Source organism: Opisthocomus hoazin, chromosome Z (assembly GCF_030867145.1).
Source record: "Opisthocomus hoazin isolate bOpiHoa1 chromosome Z, bOpiHoa1.hap1, whole genome shotgun sequence".
NCBI classification, from domain to species: Eukaryota; Metazoa; Chordata; class Aves; order Opisthocomiformes; family Opisthocomidae; genus Opisthocomus; species Opisthocomus hoazin.
Genome location: NC_134454.1, coordinates 27,946,807 through 27,959,249, shown reverse-complemented (window position 1 = coordinate 27,959,249; position 12,443 = coordinate 27,946,807). Strand labels below are relative to the sequence as shown.

Below are 12,443 nucleotides of genomic sequence, written 5' to 3'. Positions count from 1 at the left end.
AATACATATATATACACATTCATTTCCTTCTGAAGATAGTTATGGAAGTCTGGAAATCCATTTGCTTCAAGAATTTCTTCTATTACTCGGTGGTTTTAATTGCAAATTTTAAGCTGACTCGCTTTATGCATCTAATTATTTTAAAACAAAAAATGCATGCAATTCTGGTGCAGAAAATTACTATTTCTGTTTAATGGAAGCTTGTAATCAGCATGATTTACTTTCTTATTCCTCAAAACTTCAGTAGCTATGAAGTTAATGAAAGAAATGAAAAATGTTTTAAAAATTACTGTAACACAGTTGAAATCAATGGAGTATATTTAAAACCTCTGATTCTGAAGGACAAACGTTTGAAAACTGTTGGTCTTGGTGACCAAGAAACAAACCCTTCAGGCACTAATCTTGAAACTATCCTATGTGCCTAGCAATGTGGATTTTAATAGTAAATAGACTCTGGTCAAAAAACATCTTTGTTTTTTTCATCACATTTCAGGTGAATTTTGTGGCTACTTTATGTTCACATGGAGCAAGATTGAGCAACCTCTCCTCAAGGTCATCTGTATTTTTGAGTTCAGTAATGCTACCAGGATACAGACTATATGATGAGGGTGTACATCCAGCAGCACTTCAGAATATGTCACCCCAGTTTCATTGGTGATGCGTATGCCAAAGAGCAGAGGCTATACAGAGCTATTCCACTACTCAGGGAGGGTATGATCCAAAAGAAGTCAGCATTTTATTTTTAAACTACATCAGCTCAGAAGAAGCACCTTCCATAAAGCCAATTTCAGCAGATACACACTACAGCTTGTAATCTACTAGAACAGTAATTTTATGTCTTTTATGTTGTTCTCTTTCAAAGAACAGATGTAATATGTCTAAAATCTACCGTAATTTTACTGCTGTATCTTAACAGGAAAATGGGGCAGAACAAAACTATACCCTTTCTGAGGCTCCTTTTTCTACAGAAAATCTGTTCTGAGATCTTATATTAAAGGCTTTTAAAAATTATTCCAGGTGTTACAAAATACATATACCATGCTGTAGACAGACTGGGCATTTGCAATTTGAATTTTAAAAGCTTCTAACACCTCATTTTGAAAATGGAAATTAGAATTTCTTGCATACACTGTAATAAAGTGAGAACACTAAATAACATTAACTGAGAGTTCTCCTGAAACAGCAGTTCCAGATGATTATCTGTTTGTGAGATCCCTGCAACTCTTTGGGTGAATATTCTAACACACACAATGAAATGTACACGCATGCAACTGCAATGCTTGCAGTGCAGGAGCTTGCACTACAGGAGACCTAACATCACAGCTTTTAGCAGACATGAGTCGTCAAATCTCATTATTTCTCTTAAAGGTAGATGCCTTTCCCTGTGATGTATTGACTTTTGTTTTCAGACTTCGGTGATGCTCTTTGTATCATCTGGAAAGTACACATACTTCAAGAAAGGGCAGAAAAATATAAAAACAAAAAAAGCTTGATGTGACACAACAGACAAAAGACTGCTATGAAAGACGCTAGCAGAAGACATTGTGATTATCTACCAGACTAGAACATTTATACTGTGAAAGAGTATCTTCCTGAATTCCCAAAAACATAAAATCAGAAAACTTCATGTATTTCTTGCTACAGTTCTTCATCTCTGAAAATAGTGCTGCTCTAGAGGAAAAGCCCAGTTCAGAAAACTGAGTATAGTTTCATTGGAATGATCTTTATTCCAGTGAAGTTGGGGGATATTCCTTCTGCCTTCCTCTGCCTTAAAAGGATTTTTTTTCTGTTTTCTACAAGTATAATGCCACAACCACAATCCGTTACTGGAAAAGATACCAATGCACCTATTTTTAATTATTTAGTGCTTTCTACAGGAAATCTAAAAAAAGTCAAAACTCCGCTATCAGAAAAAAAACCAAGCAGCAGACTAATTAATCAAAACTGGTCTCAGACCCTAGGAGGAGACACAGTTCACATGGGGCTGGTGTGTGGAGCTGGGCTAAAGGGACACTGCCACTAGGGAAGGTCACAAAACTTCTCGATCAGGTTGTTTACTTGCTGAAAGATGTGCTTTGTCCAGCTGAGTCCAGCTGCCAAATTCAGCACGCACATATACATATGAAGTCCTTGCGAAACAAATAACTGAAAAATTTTATATTAACATTTTGAAGAGTTTTGTCTTTTTCCTCCAGAAGTAACTGAAGTATGTAGTGATTTTAAACATTCATTTTCACCTCCTTTTTCCTGGCCAGCCTTCACCTGGTCTGAATGGAGGAGCCTGAACCACATCTACTTACCAGCAGTTGTAAAGCAGTTTATTTGCTTAGAACTAAGCCAGGGCACAATTTCTAAGGTGGGCAGCTCCCCTCACTCTACTGAGAGCACATGGGGAGCTCCTGAGCCTCACTTCTTTTTCACGGCCAAGGGGGAATCTTTATCCATAAAATAAACATTTGGAACAAAATAATTAGGGAAGAAAAACACCGCAATCTGTCCTCATCAAAATAACCTACCAGGACAGTTTAGTTAATCAACACTTGATTGGCCCCAGGATGGTGAGGCAGCATGTAGATATTCAGGACTGGGAGATCACAGGAGAAATGCAAAATTTGCTCCTCTGCCTACAGCCATGCCAAGGAAATGCAGGCAGGAACGTGATGCATACCCACAGGTCTGATTTCTGTACCTGCTTTCCACAGTGGGTGATACATAGCTATACACAAGGCTGGGAGAAATGTGGCATTCTATGCCTTAGGATAGGGTGGAGGAGTGAGTGAGCTTGTCTCCCTGCTCAAAAAGGTTTAAGTTCATCCGTCTGGCACTGAAAAATAGACTTGGGACATTCACATCTTGAGAACCAGCAAATACCCAGATGACCTGGTAGGTTCAGAAACATATCTCTTGGCAAAAAATGCATAAACCATCACTGAAAAAACTGTCTATAACTTCCTCCTGCAGAAACCAAGCGAGGACACATCTAATGTCTGACAGCCCCACGTCACTCGCTCCTCCCTCCCTCTTCCAATCGCCCTTCCTTGCACCAGCACTGCCACTTGCCTGATCCTGCCCTAAGTCATCCCAATAAGCCTAACTACCAGCAAAGCAGCACTGCACAGAAATTAATAATATCTTATTGATCTGCATAAGATCATCACCAGTGCTGAAATTATGGAAAAGTCAATGGCAAACAGCAATTAGATGGGCATGGCCATACTCTCTACTCTCACATGATGGAGCTGCTCATCTCAGCTGATGTTTAGCAGCAACAAACTATGGAGACTCGGGAAGTTCCCTACAGACTAGACCCTTGTTTCACCCCTCCAGTGGCCAAGAGGCTGCACCATTACCACAGGTCAGAGCCGCACCTGTTACTATTCTACTTTTACTCACATTCAGCATTTTAAATGTATATTATCACTCAATTATCCAACTATACTGAAAGATACTAAGGCATACTACAGTAATAGCTGCTTTTGCTGTGTGAAGAAATATAGAGGCAGTCTTAATATTAAGCCAGTGTATATAGTCAACCACATTTTACTCCAGCAGATTTCAGGGTTCTTTTTCAGATGTTGCTTTGATGTTTCTTCCCCAACAGATTTCACAAAAGAAGAAATACAGCTCTGTGTACATTCCCAAGCATGTCTGATATTGCTTTAACTATTTTTCTTTGTTGATCTCTGATTGTTCACTATGCCTTCAGTAATGGGCTGAATCAGAAGACGCACATTTGGAGAAGAGTTTGAAGTAAAATCACCACAGGAAGGAACCACAGAGTGTAAATGCACATGAAAGTGCCCAACACTACAGAAGTGTAGCATTTCTTAAAGAAGTTTCTAAAAGCAAACACGCACCTGAACAAGGGCACCAGGTTAAAGAGAAACCTGGTGAAGAAAGTCAAGGAGTTACAATAGGATGGACTTGATCACACCCAGGAAAACGAAAGGCATTATCAAAGAGGGTGACCTTTATCCTGAAGGACTACCTATAACTGATGCATCATGAAGTCAGAAGGCAGAGCCATAAAAAAGTCATCAAAGAAATGGGACAACAGCATCATTAATAAAATATATATAGGACATACAATACAAGAGAACTACTATGTCATTTTAGCTACCTCTCATGACAACAGCACATGATTTCCCCATCCACACTGCACACTATTCACAGTATTAATCTAATCTTCCCTTAAAATTATTCAAATAAATGGATGTTCAGTGGTTTTAAAATAGTTCTGCAATAGTATCTGAAAGCAATAAGCTATTACGTCTTCGTTTTTAACCTAGAAAAGCTCTTGTAAGGCAATCCTGTGCAATTCTTCAGACAAGTAAGGAATCTGACAAGTTACACAGCAAACCATATTTTCACTATCTCTGTTTTAAAAGCCTAAGCTGTAAAGTGTATGAGTTAAACAAAAAAACAAATGAGTCCGTCTCAGAGCCCAGGCCACTGTCTGCAAATGTAATACTTAAGTAGAAAACCAAAAAACTGGCAAAGAGATTAAAGTGGTAGGGCCTATGGGACTGTAATAGAGAATAATCAGAGATGAAGCCTGGATTAAAGGGGCTGGTTGTGTGCAACGATATCCAGCGGTGACAGAGGCTGTCGTACATGAGGGAGAGATGGACTGAAAGATCTAACTGTTAAAAATAATCAAATAACTTTTATTTTCTATTTTTCCCAAACACACGTGGTTATATAAGTCTTATGCAAAAGTATTTCCTATATTGTCTGTTTTAGCTTCACGATTGTAGAAGCCTAAATACAGGAATAATCAGATGGCAGAAATTACTGTTATTTACACACTGCTGTCACAGCTCTCCATAATTATACAGGTTGACACAGCATCTTGACAATGATAGGAAAAAAGCAGTTTTTGTAGGAATTTTGTCAGCCTCCCCACATAGAAGCATGGCAAATAACATTACTGCAGCTAAAAATTGGCAAAGCAATCATCTCTCTTTTTTTTTTTTTTGTCTTTGACAAAAAGTTATTATCGGTACAATACCCAAAGGCACACACAAAAAAGCCTTCTGTGTCTAAACTGTACTTTTATCCTGCAGTAGGGCCACAATCTGGCTGCACAAACACCTTGTGCTGTTTTAAAACTGAAAACAGTTAAGGAAAAAATTAGTTGCAAGGTGAGTGGGACAGGAAGAAGGAAAGAAGGTTATTTGCAAAACATGGAAAAAGTCCTGCTCTCTATGAAATAAAAGATTTGAAATTCCCAGAGTCAAATATGTAGTCTGAAACACTTAAGAGACAATTTGAACCCATGCCGTCTGTGTGCCAGGAGGACAAGCTAAACACTGAGGAAGCACACGGAAAACTGATAACTGGTTGAACTCCTCTATGTACAGAATTGCACTGCTCTGATAAAGTATTTTTGGTTGGCAAATTTCTCAATAGCTTTAATCAAGAGCCACCTCTTGATGCAGGCACTACATGCTGGACAGGTTATGCCTCCGCATCTGGCCCTGCTCTCCCACCACCACCTGGGATGAGAGATGATGGGGAGCACCCACACCGAACCTCCCACCTCCTCCGCTGGAGGACAACAGTTCCCCAGCTCCCTTCCCACTTCCCTGTGGCGTCCAAGGACATGTATGACCCATGGAACCAAAGCAGTTGCGCATTTTTTTGCTCATACCTTTAGTTTCCTGCTGGGATGCGCAAAACTCCTGTCCGGGTTCCCCACAAGGAGAGCAGATGTTCTTGCGCCTCTTATCCACCTGCTGCTCCTCCCTGCTGTCCTCTGCATACTTGAGTTTACTGCTTTAAACATTGTAGTTAAAACCCTAGCTCCTAAAACTGAAAACATGACATTCTACTGCCACGAGTGGTATAGGTAAGATACTCCAGGATTCTCCATTTGAATGGCATAGACAAATGAGTATTTTCTTGTATATTTTCAAACAACTTCACCAAACTCTTATAGTCATAAAAAGCCTTTGACTACATATGGCCCTTTATTAAAAAGGTTTTTTTTGGGGGGGTTAGAGTGAGGAATACTGCCGTTAGTCTCAAAAAACAGTCTTAGACAACCATTGCTTTTGTTGAACATAACAAATATCCACTTGAAATATGGAGCTCTGCATCCTGAGTTCATACAATGATGAAATCTTATCTAATATGACTGAAACTTTCAAGAAGTATCAAACTAGATGTGTGGCACATAAGTGAATGCTATTCTTCTGTACACTATCTGAAGTGTGGATACACCCACAATATACCATGTATGCATATAGCCACTATATAGTATGTAAAATAAAGTTGTTTTCGTGTGTATTTCACATGATAATGCATTCAATCACACAAAACATGCTGCAATTATTAACTAGATTACCTAGAGACTTTATTAGATAATCATGGTCTGTTTCATTTCTCAGCTTTTAAAGCCTAAAATAGAAGCCTTTCATCACCCCCGCTGTGATGAAAGGTAAAACAGCTTGCTGATTAAAGAGAAAAAAACCCACACAAACAAGCGAACAGAAAAACCCCACAACTGCATTCCAACTACACCAAGACTGAGATCTGGTTAAGATCCCAAATCCTGCAAAGACATGCACAAATTGTGCACCTCCAGATTTCTGGGACACCGGCTGCTAGCTCAGCCCCCGCTTTCACTAACATCCAGCATCCAGGTCCACAATTGCAGTTACTGTTTTCGAACAGGTCCACACTCTGGTCCCTGTAATACAATTGCATGAAAGCTGCTTTATACCCCGAACACCACGCTGTTAGAAAATCAGCCATACCCTACCGGCACTACACACATGGAGCAGCTTTCTCTCTGAGATAAGATACAAGTTTTCTATGAAGAAGAACACCTAAACCCATGATCAGTTATTACCTGGGCTCATACAACACACTGAATTTAGGCTAATGTTGGCTTTCCCCCTACTTTCTCCCTGCACCCTCTTTAAACGGAAAATGTGTGTAAGTCCTCCAATAGAAGACAGAATTTTCCAGAGGTTTTAAGTTTGCAGACGTTAAGGCTCTTACAATCGTTATTTGGGTTTGAATCTTTTAACTCATCTTCTATTTTCTAAAGTATCATTTAGAAAAATTGAATTCTTATTTTCACCATGAACCTGTTTTTAAAGTTGGAATTAATGAATACTGTTTTGACGCTCACCCCTTATGCTTTTAAACTCCAGGCAGCTAGGCTTCAAGTATGCTACAAAGCAGCCCAACATCACTTGTAATACAATGCTGACCGCCCTTTAAGATTTCAGAAATAATACTGGCTCTGTGGCTTACATAAGTTCCAAATGTGCAAAAAAATAAAATAATAGAACACAGTTAACATGCCGACTCCTATACAACTCACAATAAATTTGAGAGTAGCAGATTTATTCATGACTTGCAGTTTCCTAAACGTCGCTTCTCCAGTTACCTTTACTCAGGTTGAAGGGATATCAGGCGGTGAGTTTTACTGCTGCTGTATGGACATATGCTGTATAAACACCTAATCTAAGGCACAAAAATCAACCTCTTAATAAAAAGTGATTGTCTTTTGAAATAACTTCCCAAGCGGATCATTTCTTTGATTTTCAACTGGACAGTAGCTGGAAAAATGTGGAGGAGGGAAGATAAGACTATGCCCCTTTTCACTATGCTACCATTGATATATAACCTTGTATGAAGTGTGTCCTTTGAAAAACAACACAAAGGATAAAGACATAAAGGGCAGAGGAAGTCGGATGCTTAAAAAACCCGATTGATACCACCAGGACTACTAATTCCAGTTATAATAATGCATGGCTTGACATCAAACTGTCCTAGGCTGACCAGACACACACAGGATGCAATAGTATATCTGCTATATGCTTTCTGGAGGCTATATGAGCAGTCATGGAAAATCGATTTGAATACAAATGTAATTTGTTAAAAGAACAGTGAAAATCATTATGCAGGGTCACACTGTCAGCAGTTTGTACAGAAGCAGATGCCATCCAAAGATGCAAAGGCATTTGGTAAAACAGAACAATCTTGGTCTTTAAAAGTCTCTGTGATCTTTTCTGTCCGCATAGTTACAGGAGAACAAAGCTACAGTTTACCTCTCTTGTTTCTCAGCACTTTTACTCCTTGCAGCTCATTCCAGCTGCAGAAAGAGGCTTTATAGAAACTTCTAAGCCTCAGAGAGAGTGAAGGTTCCCACTGCAATGGAGAAAAAGCAACATCTTTGTAACAGTTCCTTGAAAGTTCCAAAACATTTACCTCAGGCTCACAGGACACGGTCATAAAATAAAGAGCTAGATATGCCTGGTTTTGGCAATGTCATTACCATTTTTAGGCAAACCATACATAAAAATTCAGCAACACGCTAAGTGAAAAAGCGTGATCAGCTTTACAATAAATACAATTCAAACGGTACTTCTTCAGAAGATCCTGTTGCAAAGACATTTAACACATAGACATGGAACACACCAGTTTGCTATCCACTTACAGTACCATCACCACAGCCGATCAGCTTACCCCATTCCATGAGGCAAATCTGGGGATTGCAGTTTTAAATTCTGTTTTCCTTTCATTTGACCCCAATCTTCACTGACTGTTCAGAAAGGTATTGGCTTATTTATTCTTAAACAAATGCACAGTGGGACTCCAGAACCTGTGTTACTATAGATGAGATGTGCTATATTTCTTCCACCTGAAACAATGTCTTGCAGTCTCTGCAGTCACTCTTGTAGCTACTGTCTGTCCACTACACAGTACAACACCAGATTGGCTCGTGTTCAGATTTGACCAAGGAACAGCCACAACAGCAAAGACCTGACAGCTGTTTTGTAATATGTATAAAAGGACAATCCTTATTAAAAATGCACCTGCGTCGTTCTTGCAAACTAAGGAGCAGAAGTCACTGCGCCTAGTTTCATCATACAGACACACAGAAACACATCTCTGAAGACCAGACTCCTGTTACAGTGCATGAGACTGCAAATTTAACAGATTGGCCATTGGGATGACTTTTTCATCATCATCATCATCTCTGTCTCTCTTTCTCTCAATCCTTTTCTCCCTTCTCTCTCCCTTTTTTAGAAAAAAAGGAGAAAGAAAAAAAATACTTGCCGATGTACTATGTATACGTTCCAAACACAAACAGCAAGAGGCTTTTAAGAAACAATGAATAAACAGGATTTTGATCTCCTTAATTACCTTTCAGAGCTTCAATAAAAAAAGCAGTTGGTATTTTTCTTTAACTGTAGACTTGAAATACAGGTCACTACTGTACTATATGACTTAACTTTGATCTGCAGTTGGAATTTACCCCAAAAGAAGACAGCGAAGAGCCGGTCACCGCGCAGATGACACTACCTAGGTTTTCATTATATGCCTTTATGCAAATAGACTCATCAGCAAGTAATGTTCAAACAACAGAGAAAAAGTTTTGTACTGTTCAAAACCTGCTTTCTAAAGAGTTTCAGTTACTTACTGTGCTTACAGTCAACATAACTTCAAGAGGATCTATTAACAGTAAACGTTATGACAGCAAGTAAAATTAACCCAGTATATCAAACCTGTCAAGCAGCGTTTTATCCTGTTTCAGCATAAAAAAAAAAAAAAAAAAGACTGTATAATTTTCTTCTGTTTCATTTTGGAAGCCAAGGACAAACCTTTAACCGAGCAACGACAGTTTAAGCAATCACAGAGCACATGGATTTTTTCCATGCCTATTTCACTTCTACTAGAAAACCTATGAAGTTTTTTCCACCCTGAAGTTAGCTAAAAACACGGCAAGACCACAGACTTAAAGGAAAAAATGTCTCAGATATGAACCATGAGCAGTTCTACAGAAGCCCAACGCAAAGTATTTCTGACAAGTCCAGACTTTGCGGGAGACACAGGATCTTTTGCCTGGAAGACTTTGGGCATAAACTGCAGGTACAAGGAAGTATTGCATAAGCTGTCACATGCTTGCTGCAACTGTGTGAATGTTACTGGATTTTGAGAAGCCACTGTGCTGAATAATTTAAGATGTAATAAAATATTCAGTTTTATTGATACATTGATTTCATTTTAAAATTAAAAAGAAAACAAAAACAAACGTGAACATTGATGGGAACAGATCTAATAGTCAACAGAAATATTCCGTTACTCGTTAGGACAACAGTTGTTGTACTCAGCTTCGGGAAGGTACAACCAGGGGGTAAAAAGGTCTCCCCCGCTGGGAGCTTCCCCCCAGCCCGGCTACCGCGGAGGGACAGCAGCACCCCCGACTATATGGGGGGGGGGGGGGGGGGGAGGGACACACGGGACACACGGGGAATCCCCCACGAGGGACCGGGGCCGCCCACGGGAGATTTCGTGCCGTGGGGCGGGGGGGCGGTGCGGAGGGGAACCCCCGGGGGCTGAGCTCCTCTCCCCGACGGCGCGGCGGCTGCCTCGGCGGGGAGCGACGGAGCGGCACCGGCACCGGGACAGGGACCGGGACGGGCGGCGGGCCAACTGCCCCGGCCCCCTTCGCCTTCCCAAGAGCCGCTGCTGCGGAACGGGTCCTCCTCGGCCACCGCCTCACCGCGTTAAGCCGGATGCGAGATGAGCTCCCACAACTTTTCCTAACGCGAGGAAGGAAAACCCACCCAGCCTGCACTAAATGACTGCTCTAAATAACGACAAAGAGAACTCCAAAGTTATTTTTCTTGGGTAGGGCTGGGTTTGCGGCTTGGTTTGGGTTTGGTGTTTGTTGGGGTTTTTTTTGAGGGGGGAGGCATGAGACACAGAGAAGGCGCGGCTGATGTTTCAGGTGGAGATGCCCTAGTTAGAGTGAGGCAGGAAAAAGGGGTCTCCTGACAAGAGCCGCTCGCTGCTGCCGAGATGCTGAAGCCCCCCCCCCCCCCCCCCCCCCCCCCCCAACGCGTCCACAAACTGTTCCGCGGTTTGCCGGATCCCCCGGCTCGGAGCTAACAGCCTTCAAATTAAAATGAAGACTGGTGATGGGGGGGTGGGGAAGGGAAAAAAGATGTGGACAGCTCTGCGGATATTGCTAAATCTTCCCAGCCGCTCATCTGGATTACGTTTAAGCTCTCACGGTATTTCTTCCCCCCTCCAATTAAGCGCAGTTTCCAAACAGAACGTGCCTGAGGATGGATCTTTCGCCGGCTGCTATTTAAAATAGATAAGTGGGTTTTCTTTTTTTTTTTTTTTCTTTTTAATTAAAATAAGAAAAGAAAGGCAAGCCCAGGCGGCCGCGCCTCCCCGCTCCTCCGCGCACTTCGGCTCCGACTTCGCCAGGGCCCCGCCGCGGCCCCGCTCCCCGCCGTGCCCCCCGCCCCCCCAGTCCCCGGTCCCCCGTGCCCGGTCCCCTCACCTCGGGCGAGGCGCGGCGCCGCCAAGCTCCCGCAGAACAGCAGCCAGGCCAGCGCGGCGCGGCTCATGGTCCTCTCCTCCCGCGGCCGCGCCGCCTCTGCCGAAGGAACGGGAAGGGAGGAGGAGGAGGAGGAGAGGGAGGAGAAGGAGGAGGAAGGAGGAGGCGAGGCGGTGCCGAGGTCCCTCCCGGCCGAGCGCAGCCCCCGCCGCCGCCGCCCTAGGAGCGCTGAGGAGGCTGCCCCGCCGCCCGCCGGCTCCGCGCGCCCGCCAGGTGCCGCCGCGCCTCCAGCATGGCCGGGCCGCCTCCGTCCCGCGGGCGGGCCTCCCGCTCCTCACCCTTCCCCCCCTCCTCGTCCTCCTCGTCCTCCTCCCTCCGCCGCCGCGGCCCCGAGCGGCTCCGCCGGGGGCGGCGGGCGGCCCTGCCCGACACACCCCGCCACCTGCTCCGCCTCCCCGGCTGCGCCTCGCCCCCGCGGCGGTGGGCGCGGGCGGGAGCCGGGGGTTAACTCGACGGGATTGAGGGGCTCGGGGCTGATCCTCCGGGAACGGGTACGCCGTGGTTTAGCCGGTGGGCCCACCCCCCCGGGCAGCCGGCCTCTGCTAGCGGGTGATTCCGCCCCCCGCGAACTTCTGTCCGCTAACTGCCGGCCGAGACCCCGCGCTTCGCTCTGCGCGGCTCCGGCCCCCCGACTGAAAATCCCCCTCCCGAACACCCAGGCAGGCAGCTGCAACGGAACCCGAACCTCCACCCTCCCTGCCCGGCGCAGGGTGCCATCCCGCCCGCCGCTGGAGGGAAATCGCGGCGGGAGGGCAAGGCGTGGTGACATCTCAGCAGCAGGACACGGAGGAGGACGGGAAGGTCCCTTCTACTCGCAATCCCGTTGTTTTGTTTTTCCCACCCGCGTTATGTGCAGCTACAGGAGTGAAATAAGTACCAACTGCCCGATGGGAGTCAAAAGGCTCTTCAGATATTTGTATCCGTAATTTACATCCGCTCTGCGTGCCCCCCACAGTAAAAGGTCCCATGTTGATATTATATGAAGCGTTAATGCAACTGCTGAGTGAGAAGAAGGCACTTAACAGCATGAGACTGTTGAGCAGCATTTCTATAGATACAGCCTGAACGG

At 43.9% G+C, this 12,443-nt stretch overlaps 1 protein-coding gene across 2 annotated transcripts in view; it reads right to left on the bottom strand.

Moving 5' to 3' along the window:
* EDIL3 (EGF like repeats and discoidin domains 3) overlaps nt 1-11,592 on the bottom strand; it is a 290,980-nt gene extending 279,388 nt beyond the window's left edge. Inside the window, exon 1 of one of the 2 annotated variants that reach the window (XM_075410892.1) lies at nt 11,318-11,592. In XM_075410892.1, coding sequence (XP_075267007.1) covers nt 11,318-11,384 — 67 coding nt within the window. In that variant the 5' untranslated portion in view covers nt 11,385-11,592. The remainder of the gene's footprint in view (nt 1-11,317) is intronic. The other variant, XM_075410893.1, reaches the window with a different exon arrangement.
* Nucleotides 11,593-12,443: the final 851 nt, after the last annotated feature.